The following is a 13,852-nucleotide window of genomic DNA, read 5'->3' on the forward strand; positions in this document are numbered from 1 at the left end:
TTTGCTGTGTTTGGTTTCTTTTGCAATTCTATTTTATTTTATGCTTTATAAGCACTATTTTGAAGAGGGCTGTCGAGGCTTCACCATTCTGCCAACGGGGTCCACGGTCCAAAGGATTAACCATCTGTATTCAGAACCCCTGTTTTCATGTTTGTATGATATCAAATATCATATACAATTTGGTAGCCATTATAAGCTTTGAATGGTACTGTTTACTTTTTTTACTTTAAAGTGTGAAAACATGGCTTTTATTTAATAATTTTTAATACTCCCTGAAATGGCAGTAAACTTTGGGCCACGCTCCCTGGGCGCACCTGGGACTGGAGGGCGGGCCCCGAGCTACCAGCCTCAGTTTCCTTGTTTACTTTTCCTTGAGCATTTGAAAAGTATTTATGTATGCCTCAGGTATTAGGTTAGCCAGTACTTTATCTCAGTGTTCAGAACAAAAAGGCTATGATTTTACAGGAGCCATGGATTCGTTTCAACTGTTTTTAATACAGCAAAATAAAGATTAAGCAAAAGGTTAATTTGTGCACGTTTGCACTGCCTTCTGGTGTGATTGCAGGTCACACAGAACTGAGCAAGCCTGCCAGCAGTTTTATCATCCAGGATTAGACTGAAGATACTAATACACTGGAAAAGTGGAGCTAGGAGGTGAGGGGAGGATGAGCCAGGTACAGTCAGACCTCATTGAGCACATGCTCCTTTGCGCCTCCTTCCATGGCAATTAGGCCCTTCAGAAAATAACTGATTTTGATAACCTGTAGCCATATAACAAGATGTTCTGAAGCTCTTTGGGTCATTTAGAGATTTTAATTAGTTATACTTCTTACTTTTGACCTCCATTATCTTGGAGAATCATACACTTTCTCAATAAAGAAATTAGCCGGGGAAAATGATTTAGTTACGTTATGGTTACTGCCTTAAATTCAGTTATCTTATTATGTCATCACTAACCGCCCCAAAGCCCGGTGGCTTAAAGGACCCTGTGTTTTTACCTCTCATGGCCCCATGGGGTTCTCTCTGGGGTCTCCTGCTCTGTGGCGGTCCTTGGGAGCCCCACTGCGCTGCGTGCTCGCGGGGCTCTCACTTCTCGCACGTCTGGCGCCTTCGTGCTTCTCTTTGCAGCCCCTGTCTCAGCGGAGTTGCCTGGAGCGTTTATGTGGAGGCTCAGGTGCCAAGAGACAGGAAGCGGGGCCTGCCTATCCTCCTAAAGGCTAGGATCACCGTGCGCACAGCACCATTTATGCCGTGTTCTCTTGGCCAGGAAAGATTCCAGGGAGTAAAGGGCCAGACCCCACTGGTCAGTGGGGGCACTGACATGTGTGCGCATTAACATGTGTACACTCCTCATTTCCCCTCCCGCATCTTGCTTTCCTCCTCAGACTAGCTCTTGTTTCTCATTTCTCCATTTTTATTTATTTATTTATTTTTAAAGATTTTATTTCTCAGAGGAAGAGAGAGAGAGAGAAAGAGAGAGCAAGTGCACAAGCAGGGGGAGTGGCAGGCGGAGGGAGAAGCGGGCTCCCCACTGAGCAGGGAGCTGGATGTGGGACTTGATCCCAGGAAACTGGGATCGTGACCTGAGCTGAAGGCAGACGCCTAATCGACTGAGCCACCCAGGCGTCCCTCGATTTTTATTTCTTAATAATTTAATTAATTCCTTTCTCCCAGGCTAATTCTTTTTAGTTTCTTCTATGTAATCACGTCTCTATCCATTTTTCTTTGTTTGTTTTTTTTTTTTCCTCTGTAGAGCTGTAGCATCAGTGCCTTTTTAATTCCACCACTGCTGTTCAGGCTTCTATAAATTCTCCCCGCCCTGTCACGAGGGTTTTCTTATTGGTTGCTTTAGATTTGGAAGTCCCAAGACCACCTTCACTTCTGACGCCAGCTGCAAGTTTGGGTTCCCAAGATCCCGGGCAGGTTTGATAAGCCACTGGAAAGGCTCCTGGGACGCTGCACGCTGGGAGTTGGGAGTTTGGTACTGTGACGGGATGTGGATTCAGATCAGCCGAGGGGAGACACACACACACAGCTCGGGGCTCAGGAGAGTTCCCAGTGCCCAGCTCTGTCCTCACCCAGCGCCCACCCTGTGGCTGCACTTACTTCTCCCAGTCACGGTGTGTGAGAACACACGTACAGCATTGCCCACCGGAGAGCTCACTGAGCCTTGGCGTCCAGAGTTTTCACTGAGGCTCCGTCACAAACTGGGTTGGTCACACAGACGTTATTGAGTACTTGTGCGGTTTACCTGAGTCTCCAGTCTTTCCTGAGATGGAGCTGATAGTATGTGGCCACAAGTAGCCACCACTAATCACATCATGAGTCTAGCATGTGTGGAACAGCCCAGAGCCCCAAGGTCAACAAAGACACTTAGCAGGCAGACTATTCCAAGGGTTTCAAGGCCACGTCCCAGGAGCAAGGGCAAAGGCTAGACCACTTTCTAGGTAAGGCTAATCCTTTACTGCAGAGCTGCTTTATCTCTGTCTCTCCATCCCCCCTAACATGCACTTGCCAGATAAATCTTTTTGATGAACAGGCTTAGCCATGTCACTTTCTTCTCAACAACCTTTGTGTCTTATTACACTTTATTCCTATGTTCCAGAGTTTACAGGTGGTCTTGATTATAAATACTCTTTTATTTTTTTTTGGCCCCATAAACCAGTAAAATATCAAAGTGGTCCCAAATTATATAATCACCCTATGTTTTCCTAACTGGTCTTTACCCCTGCTGTCTTCTCAACCTGCAATGCCCTTGCCCATTCAAAATCTTTGTGGTCTCATTCGTGTGCCCCACTATCATAAAGCCTTAATTGCTTAAAATAGATTTATTTGATTCCTCTTTGGATTTCTTTCCTTGTACATCTCCATGACACTTGCTATGATCTGCCTTGCATTGAAGTTATTTTTGTACCGGTCTTATTCTCTTTGTTATACAGGAAGCTCCTTCAGAGTAAGGATTGTGCCTTATTCCTCTTCATGTTCCCTGTAGAGGCCAAGATAATGTCTGGAAACCTGGAAGGGGCAGAATATGTACAGAATTTAATTCCTGACTTTTGGATAAGATCCAACAAATATTTAATGTCATAAGAACAAACTCCTTAAGTACAGTGTACTTAAGTGCCGAATGAATGTTATAGATAATATGCCATCTTGGGGCCCATCTTGGACTGGGCTGGTTAGGGAGCTCCTTTTGAGGATTTAGCTGTGTGGTTTTTTTTTTTTTTTTTTTTTTTTTTTTTATCATACAAAAAAAGATTTTATTTTGGGAAATTGATTCCTAATTTATGGCAAGTTTTACTTTCAGAAATAAAACCACAAAACAACACAATCTCATCCAATCTTAAAGGCTGGCATGCTGAGCAAGGAATGTTCTTATTCTTTGTAGGGGCTCCTTCTTTACACTGTCAGGTACCAGGGCTCTGCCTTTTGGTGTGATTTCAGCCACCAAGTCATCAACAGTAACGTGTTCTAGTCCTTTTTCTTTAATTACCTCTTTACAGTGTGCCTTCAACTGGTCCTTCCAGCCACATTCAGTTAATTTAGCTCTCAGCAACTCTTTGAGGCATTCTCTTTCTCCAGTTTCTATCAACTTTTGGTTAATTGCTGCTCTCATCTGCGCATCTTTGTTCATCTTGCTGACCACACTCTTTGGCTGCCCGGACCTAGACCCTCAGTAGCTCGGGTACCTAAGCACACAGAAAGCTAAAACACGCATTTCCCTTAGCTGTGTTTTTAAAGAACTGAATTCACATGAGGACAAAAACACTAACATTGAGTTCCTTTGTCGGTCTGCAGCATTTGGCACTATGGATAGATCCGTGATTTGGGGACTCTAACCTAAAGGATCTGATGGAATCTTTTTCCAGTGTGAAAAATAACTGTGTAGAATTCATTTAACTACTTCTCTCCCCGTTTTTAACCCTCTCTCTCCCCTAGCCATGACTTCAATATGCCTTATGCTGAGAGAGACAACTCTTTTAAGAGATCGAGTCATGTAATGAATATATATAATGATTCAGCGTATATTTAATGAGCATGTACTTACTAGATACTGTGTCAGGTGTGCAGATACAGTCCTCATTTTCTATCTTAGAAGAGATTTTAAGGGCACCTGGGGGCTCAGTTGGTTAAGCAACTGCCTTTGGCTCTGGTCATGATCGCGGGGTCCTGGGATCGAGTCCCACATCGGGCCCTGTGGGGAGGCTGCTTCTCCCTCTCCCTCTGCCTGCCACTCCCCCTGCTTGTGCTCTCTTTCGCTCTCTATGTCAAATAAATAAAATCTTGAAGAGATTTTAAAAACCAAGGCCATTTTCTGGTAGTTCAGGTAACTTTCAACTCACTAATTTCCCTAACAGTTCTGTGAAACAGGAGAGCTAAATGGGTAACATCTACAGTAGCTAATATTAATTGAGCACTTACTATGTACTAAGTACTCTATATATTTATTACCTCAATCCTTACAGCCCTTTGGGTAGCTACCTAATAATTGTTACATTATGGATGAGGAAGCTGAGCCTGTGTTTCAGGCTTGCCTGCTTTAGAATTTGCACTTTGCACCACTCTTTGATGGATTACTACTAGGTAGGGTAAGCTTTGTTCACTGTGATCTTGCATTGTTATTCTAGCCCAGTGATCAAACATAGCTCTTGTCTGTGTTAAAAAATCTCACTTTGAGGAGCGACTGGGTGGCTCAGTCATTAAATGTCTGCCTTCAGCTCAGGTCATGATCCCAGGGTTCTGAGATTGAGCCCCGCGTCTGGCTCCCTGCTCAGCGGGAAGCCTGCTTCTCCCTCTCTCACTCCCCCTGCTTGTGTTCCCTCTCTCACTGTGTCTCTCTCTGTCAAATAAATAAATAAAATCTTAAAAAAAAAAAAAATCTCACTTTGAGTTGTTACTACATGATCAGCTGAATGAATGGATCAAATCTATTAACTGTCCATAGCAGTAATACTTTTGTTCTTTACAGAGCCTTATTATATTGCTTGAATATCATCTTGGAAAAAAAAGGAATAGATGATATTAGAAATATTTTTTAAATAGCTACAAGTTGCTAAGAATAATTGTGCCACTTGGAATTTTCTAGTAGTTCATGATAAGTACATTAGTTGGGCTAAGTTCAACAAGTGAACTGAGACTTTTCTCAGCAAGTTGGTTGTTGACATGAAACTTCTCAAACCTGCAGCTAATCACATGAATAGGAAGGTCTGGAATGCTGGCTTGTCAGTGGTAAATTATTGCACTGTTCTCTAATGCGAGAGTATTGTGAGTTTTGAGCCCTTCAGTTTATTTATTCAAGTATACTTGAAATAATATATTTGGAGACCTATACTTTCTGAGCTTTATAAAAGACTTATTCCTTGAAGGAAATAAAATGTCCAATTGAGGATCAAACAATCTAGAATTTTCATTATCTTAATGAATAAGTGCAATAGTATTACTTTAAAAAAATGTCTTGCTGTTCTAGCCCTTCTCCCCTAAAGGTCTTTAAAGTGCTACAATCCGTAGGCACTTCTTTTGAACATATTGGCGGGTGCATTTGTGAATGTAAGTGAACACAATGCATTGTGTTGCCTTGCAGAGTTGAAGTGGAGAAATATTTGCTCATATTGCTTTTTTTCTAATTTAACCAGTGTTATTTCAGTAGAGTAGATGGAGGGCAGGTTGATAGAATGGCTAAGTGTAGGGCTCTGAAGACGGAATTGGGTTTGTGTTCCCTTGTACATATAAGCTGTGGAACATTGGGCGATTTAATCTCTCTGAGTGTCGGATTCTTCATTAGGAAAATGGGAGCAATGGTAATTCCTACCTCATATTGTTAAGTGGATTAAACGTGTTTTGTGCTGGGTCTATGTATTAGATGCCCTCTAGCTCTAAAAGGCTAAGGACTGTTTTATTTTTATTGGAGAAAGTATCAGTTTTCTTTCTTTGTACTTATTAAAAAATCACCACTTTATAAAACAATAAGTGGTCTGGGTGATTAATTAGCATTGTTGCTAAATAAAAAAGAGCTATGGCAAGGAAGAACTAAACACAACAACACAAACGGTGGTCTCTGAACAGGCTTGTTTTCAAGATGCTAAACTTGATTCTAGCAGTCACCATATAAGAGTTTTGAACTCACACCGAGTTCTTGGTAGCAAGTGAAAATCTTTTAGAAACTACAAGTTATTGATATTCTGTGGATTATGGAGCCACACAATCCGGGTTCAGATCTAAGCTCTGTTACTTATTTACGATATGACTTTGGGCAAATTCCTTACTTTCTCTCTTCCTTGGTTTCCTTGGTAAAATGAAGATAGTAAAAGCACCTATCTCATAGGATTGTTAGGGGAGGACAAAATGAGATGATACTTGTTAAAGCCTTTAGAATAGTACCTGGCACATAGTAAGAACTATATAAGGATTGACTCTTATTATTTTGTATTGATGGTACTAACATATCTAAACTTGATTTTCACACAACCATAATGATAGATATGCATTTTATTTGATTTTATTTGTTTATTTTTTTAAGTAGGCTCCACACTCAGCATGGAGCCCAATATGGGACTTGAACTCATGACCCATTATTTAAAAGAAACTGTAAGATTATGTGTAGTTATTGTAAACGATCAATCTTTTTTCTTTTTTTTTTTAGCATTTGTAGCAATATAATAACCTCCAGTTCTGCCTTTATAAACTCAGACATGATTTGACCTATGTTTTCCTGGTTGTTACCTCAAGAGATTAGTCAGTCAAGGTACAAGGAAGAGTTTTGTAGGACAGTCTCAAAGTGATTACCATGAACTTCAGAATAGTCTTTTGGAGAACAGTTGATGAGAAATGAATCACGATTGCCTCTGTGGCCTTAATAGAAATGATAAGAGTTTAATAACCAATGGTTCTAGAGACTGTCAGTTTCAGGAAACAGGGAGAATTTTGGATTGGATAACAGAAGTCCTGGATTTGAGTCTTGTTGCTGCCACTTATGGACATATAACTTGGGGTTATTCACTTGTTTTTTGCTTTTTAGCTTCTTCTTTTACAAAATAACAATGATAATCTCTACCCTAGGGCGCCTGGGTGGCTCAGTTGGTTAAGCGACTGCCTTCGGCTCAGGTCATGATCCTGGAGTCCCTGGATCGAGTCCCGCATCGGGCTCCCTGCTCAGCAGGGAGTCTGCTTCTCCCTCTGACCCTCCCCCCATCTCATGTGCTTTCTCTCTCATTCTCTCTGTCTCTCAAATAAATAAATAAAATTAAAAAAAAAAAAAATCTCTACCCTAATGTTCTCACAGGATGGTTTTGTGGGCCCAATGATATAACATGTGAAGTCCCTGGACATGTATGTGATTGTGCTTTCCATTTTTGTTAATGTCAAGACAAGACAATGCCAAGAACTGAGTGTTTTTGTTTCTCTGTGGCATCATGGATGCATGACTTGGGCTATGTGAAGAGAAAAGCAGAAGGGATATTTTCTATTTAAACTCTATTCTACAAATTTAGATCTATTAAATTTAAACCATAATTAATTTAATTTAATGTAAGTTATTCAGATTTTATCACTTTTCCTCACAGTGTATGATTTTGACCTGGTTGGCAGAATGGGAACAGAAAGGAGGAGCTTGGGTTGGGGGCTGGATTAAAGGAGAGGAGAGGGTCTTGTTGTGAAGCACACAGGGTCATGAGTTCAAGCCCCACATTGGGCTCCATGCTGGGTGTGGAGCCGACTTAAAATAATAAGCGTTAATCCTTACACAGTTCTTACTATGTGCCAGAAAATGTGTGGTTAGGTTTTGTTAAGCTCTTGTTCTGCAGCTGAGGTCTTAGGAAGACTCCCAGACCTCTTCTGGGGTGGGACTAAGGGAAAGGATGGTCAGCCCAGTATGTTGCCAAGTACAGAGAGGTTTGGGACGGGCACCATCTGGGGCACCTGTTAGGAAAAAGGGGAGAAATCTGGCCCATGAAAGAGCTCTCACAGGAGGGGGTCGAACTAGTGTAGAGATAGAGTGTACTCTGGATAATTACCTTCTAGGAAAAACCAGGGTCAACTTGGAGGTTTTTTGAAACTGCAAGTTTCTTCTTATCTGCATTTTATTTCCTGTCAATTTCCCAACAGTTGCTAAAGTTAAACTATCCTAGAGCAGAAAGACTTGTATTTATTTGGGATCAGGCCAATAGAAGGAAATCTTGCCTTGCTGAAATGCAGTGTGGGTCAGCGGGAGGGGAAAACTTCAGATCAGAACTGGGCTGAAAAGAAAACAGATGGGCCAAATCTTATTTATATTTGGCTCTAAGAGGCACATTCAGCCCTTGTGGGTCTAAGGAGAAGGAAGAGTCAGGAGGTGCTACTTAAACCCTCTACTCCGGCTTTACTTTCTACCACCACCTCCATCTCCTCTGCTAACTCCCAGCCCTCTTCCTTCAAGGGTTTCTGTTTTGCTTCAAAGTTCTAGCCTTTTCTACCCTTAGTGACTGAAAGCGATGGAAGCTCTTTTTTTTCTCTGCATAGGGGATAACCAGGGAGGAGTTGCAGCCATGTCTCTGGCCTCTCCTACTAAATTCTCGTTCTCACACAAACACTGATGAATCTTGAAATATTGCTACAGATAATATCTCTGATGATCTACAGTTCTTCAGATTATCTGAGAAATTAGCCATCCTTTCCTACGTTACTTTTATAAGAAGATGTTTTATAAGATCTAAACGAATTTATATGGCTAAACTTGGAACAAAACAAATGGCTGGGGTGCCTGGGTGGTTCAGTTGGTTAAGCGTCTGCCTTTGGCTTGGGTCGTGATCCCAGGGCTCCCTGCTCAGCAGGGAGTCTGTTTGGTCCTCTGCCCCCAGCTTGTGTGTGCTCTCTCTCTCTCTCTCTCAAATAAATAAAATTCTTAAGAAAAAAAAAACAGCAAAAAACAAATGGCTGGTTTGAAGACTGACTATGTTATAGGGTGGTGCTATTGTTGCAGTGGAAAATAAAAATGGAACCAGACAACTTGGGCTTGCATTCAGGCCCCAGGTACTGGCTGTATGACTTCGGGTGACTCATGTTACCTCTTTAAAATTCATTTTCCTCTGTGGGATAGCAATAAAAATAATGTCAAAAAACAGTATTATAAAGACTTTAGTATTATAAAGACTACCTGGTTTAAACCCATAGCCAACATCAAACTCAATGATGAGACTCTAGAATCTTTAGTATTTTAATCAATTAAAAGGCAAGGATATCTATGTTCGCCATTACTTTTAAACATTGTTTTGGAAGTTTTGGCTTTGGTAATAGCATGTGCCAAAATGCAAGTGAGAGAAAGATGATTGTGCAAAGAAAAGACCATCCTAAGAATAGCTGAAATGAAGAGTGACTTGGGCCTATGTAAAAACAAACAGGTGGGAACAGCCAGGGCGATTTTGATAAAGTTGTTGGAGATACTTTTCTTACTGAATATTATGTGTACTATCAGATTTACCCTGTGAGCACAAGAACGGGCAGATGGTGAGAGGAGGACACCCTGAATCTGGTGTCCAGCCATGGATTTATTGAGCAGATGTGCTCTGGTAGGCACTGACCTAAGTGCTTTCTGTAAATTATCGAGTTTGATCCTTACCGCAAAACTGTAAGATAGGTGTTATGATCCCTGTTTTACAACTAAGGAAACTAAGGTGACCCAGGTGCCAAAGCTGACATTAGAGCAAAGATTGTACCTCAATGAGGCATGAAGGAGTGAATGATTTTACCAATGGTGTTGGAGAAAAGGCTGAGGGAGGGGGTTGTCAGAAATCACATTAAGTACTCACCTCACACCATATCTACAAAAATTCTACACAGATTGAAAAAAAGGGCCAAGGGTAAAAGGTGGTGGCGGGGTTTGGAGGGCAAGTAAAAGAAACAGAAATAGCTATTTAATTGCATTTGGACTAGGGAAGAACTTTCTAAGCATAGAAACCATGGAAAAAACCACAGAAAAAATGATTGATAAGTTTGATTGCATAAAATTTAAGCTTCTGTGCATCAAAAGCCATTATAAGCCAAGCCTGAATGCAAATAAGACTAGGAAGGCAAGTGAAAATATACAACTAAAATACACAAATGATTAATATCTTTATTGTACAAAGAGCTCTTAGAAATCAATAGAAAACCCACAAATTTCCTAAGTAGAAATGGTCAAAGGCAATAAATAGGACAATTACCATAAATTTTTAAAATTGCTCAGGCGCCCTAATAAGAAAAAATAACTAAAATTAAGAGTAGATACCATTTTCACTATGAAGTAAAAAAGTATTATATGAAATTGTTAAATACAGTTTGAGAAATGGGAACTGAGATACACAGCTAATTGTCTTTTTGGTGGGCAGTCTATAGGCATATCTCAGAAATATTGCAGGTTTGGTTCCAGATCACCGCAATAAAGTGAATATTGCTATAAAATAAATCATATTAATTTTTTGCTTTCCCAGTAGCGCATATTAAAGTTATGTTTACCCTGTACTGTAATGCATTATGTTTAAAACATATACATACCTTAATTACAAATTACTTAATTGCTAAAAATGCTAACCATCATCTGAGCTTTCAGTGAGTCGTAATCTTTTTTTGCTGGTGGAGGGTCTTGCCTCATTGTTATGGCTGTTATCAGGGTTGTGGTTGCTGAAGGTTGGGGTGACTGTGGCAGTTTCTTAAAATAAGACAGCAATTTAGGGTTAACAATTGGCGTAATATCAATATTGTTGTAGCTTAAGGAATAGGGAGGCTTGAGGAGAGGCAGAGAGATGGAGGCACTAGGGGGGCCGGGGAGGCTGGTTTGTGAGGCAGTCAGAACATGTACACCATTTCTCAGTTAAGTTACTGTCTTACATTGGGGCAGGGTTCATAGTGCCCCCAAATGACTGATCACAAATCACTGTGACAAATATAATAATAATGAAAGAGTTTGAAATATGAGAATTATAAAAATGTGACACTGAGTCACAAATGGGCAAATGTTGTTGGAAAAATGGAGCCAGTAGACTTGCTCAAGGCAGGTTGCCACAAACCTTCAATTTGTAAAAAAAGTGCAGTATCTGCAAGACATAATAAACTGAAGTGTGCCAGTATTGATTTTTGTTCTTTTGGTGGGTGAACTGTGGACATGTGCCACGGAAAAAGTTTGTGACTTTTCTTCAGAAATTCCATTTTGGTAAATTTCACTTAAGGAAATTAGCAGATACAATAAGATTTTTGTGCAAGGATATTATTGCAACGTTGGATGTACTAGATAAATAGAAAACAGCACAGCTTAAACAAATATCAAGAAATGTTTGAAGAGGGGCGCCTGGGTGGCTCAGTCGTTAAGCATCTGCCTTTGACTCAGGTCATGATCCCAGGGTCCTGAGATCGAGCCCCACATCAGGCTCCCTGCGCCGTGGGAAACCTGCTTCTCCCTCTCCCACTCCCTCTGCTTGTGTTCCCTCTCTCGCTGTGTCTCTCTCTGTCAAATAAATAAAATCTTAAAAAAAAAGAAATGTTTGAACAAATAGTGTCATATGATGAATATGAAGTTTTAAGATGTAAGTATTAAGATTTTGTTTTTGAAGACTATCGTAGGTAAAAATGATTTGCTGTTAAGGGAATATGTGGTATAATCCTAATCTTGTTTAAAAGGCCCTGTGCGTATGTTGTGGATATTGAAAGGGAACATCAGAAGATGTCAGTTCTGTTCTAAGTGGTGTGATCATGATTGGTTTTTATTTTCTGTATTTTGCATATTTTCTACAATAAATGCATGCTGCTTTTATGACTATAAAAAGTTATTGAAGTTACTGTTTTAGAAGTGAAGATTAAATAAGAAAATATGGCTGGGAATAAATAAGGTTTTAGAAATGTGAATTTCCTATTTTCCCTTATTGGAACCTCAGATAGCAACGTCACAATTCAAATTTAATTCCTTATGATTTGATTTGGATTTTAAAAAAATTGGAAAGACTAAATAACTCTTGTGGCATCAATTTGTGTGGCGTTAACTAATGCATCATTACAGCAAAAGGTACAATGTTCCTTTCTTCACATTCTATATATGTAATCTTTGATACCAGTTGGAATAATTTGCATCTTGCACATGTTACTATATCCTAACAGGAAATGAGCTAAATGCATTTTTTCCTGACAGAAATAAAGTTAGCATTTTGTAAAAGCAGAACGTCAGCCTTGTCCTTGGTCTTGGCATGCCTGCAATCAGAGTCGGTCCATAGGTTTTTGAGGCTGGGATAGTTTTGAGGAACCATGTCATCTCTTGTAAAATCTGGCTTTTGGCTTTTACCTGCCTTGTTGTTCTGGCCCTTGGTAAACAGTATTTGGGATAATGAAGTTTGAGAGAACATTGGTTTCTCATAATAGCTGTGAAGATAAATGGTATAAGAAAGTGTTTTCCTGTGCCAACATTTTCACACGGGAAAGACTGTTTTCGCAGTATATTTGTTACCCCATTGAAATTGTATCCAATGGGCATATTCCTTTCAAGTTCAGGTTCACGCTTTTTATGTAATTGACACAACTTTGTTTTTAAAAATTCTATTCAGATTATTGATGCCTTTTATTTGGTGTGCTTTTCTTTATGGCATTATATGAACATTTTCCGCATGTTCCTTTTTTCTCTATGCCCCATCACATTTCCTTTGTTTTAATTTGTGTCCCTTTTAAGGCACTTCCTGAGTTTAAAATCCATTCATAATAATCATTTGTAAATTGTTGTCACAGTAAAAATGAAATTCTTTCACGTTTGCTAAAATTCGTTTCTTTGTTTCTAGGGTGACTATGGATCCTACTATTCACGAAGCTCCAGAAAGGTAAAGAAAATTAACACTGAGTGCAATAGATGTATTTTTTTTTTGTTTCCCTTTTTTGTTATAATTATAAACATGGACCTAAATGAATTATTTATATCAGATGCTATTTTTTAACCTTTTAAAAATTTAAATTAGAGAACATTTTGAAAGCTTTTATGGTTTTGCCTCATGGGGCCACCTGGTCGCCTGGACACATGCTGATGGTAGAATGGTACCTTGGGGGTGTTAAGTGTATTCCATATCTGGTCCTCAGCTGTGCAGTTGGAGGTTTGAGTTTATGGCATCCAAGAGTGGCCGATGCAATATCACTTTGTCCATTTATAATGCCATGAAAACCAAATGCTTTGCTTGGTTTTTTAGTACATTCTCTGTTTGAAAAGCCCGAGTAGACGTTTAATTATGATCAAATGCTTCTTGATCTGGAATTAGGAGAGCCAGTTTGATGATTATAATAGGGAAAGTCTTTTAGCTGTGATAACACAATGCCTCCATCTGACCTTGAGAGATGTGCTGCTCAGTGGGCCTTGCAGGCTGCCTTCCTCTTTCCTCTGTACAGCCATGGGTAAATGCTACAACTCTCTTCTCCCTTCCCATCTTCCTGGAGTTCCCAGCGCTCATCTTGCTATACGCTTAACAGCCAGACTAAGGTAAGGGTTAGGACAGGCTGCATTTGAACATCAACCCTACTTGGCTCCGTGCTCTTGGACAACGCACTGCGTCACCCTGTGCTTTGATTTCCTCACATGAAAATAGATAAGTAATGGCACCTCTCTCATAGGTTTGTTGTGAGAGAAAACATTTTACTTGGTGACATGAGAAGAGCTCAAAAAAAGGTCAAATGATATACTTCATGTTATTATGGCTTATTGTTTTTTCAAAGGTGACTTTTACACTCATATGCATAGATTTTATTAGGGTGAATTATGCAAAATTGCCCTTTTGGTATGTCAAAAGTTGACTAACACCAGCTAATTCATATGGCTAAACCCAATAACAACTTATAATTCTTTCTCCTATCTATGGAACCTTTATTTTATTGCTTTAACTCA

General features: G+C 39.8%; 1 protein-coding gene and 1 pseudogene across 1 annotated transcript in view; one reads left to right on the forward strand and one right to left on the reverse strand.

The window, feature by feature from the left end:
- ANK3 (ankyrin 3) overlaps nucleotides 1-13,852 on the forward strand; it is a 681,670-nt gene that overhangs the window by 95,870 nt on the left and 571,948 nt on the right. Inside the window, exon 2 of the mRNA XM_073886212.1 lies at nucleotides 12,765-12,803. Within this exon, the coding sequence (XP_073742313.1) occupies nucleotides 12,765-12,803 (39 nt within the window). The remainder of the gene's footprint in view (nucleotides 1-12,764; nucleotides 12,804-13,852) is intronic.
- Nucleotides 3,264-3,667, reverse strand: LOC112807457 (transcription and mRNA export factor ENY2 pseudogene; annotated as a pseudogene).

The sequence above is a fragment of the Callorhinus ursinus genome, unplaced genomic scaffold (assembly GCF_003265705.2).
Source record: "Callorhinus ursinus isolate GAN/ISIS: 27379988/994484 unplaced genomic scaffold, GSC_fseal_2.0 scaffold69, whole genome shotgun sequence".
NCBI lineage: Eukaryota > Metazoa > Chordata > Mammalia > Carnivora > Otariidae > Callorhinus > Callorhinus ursinus.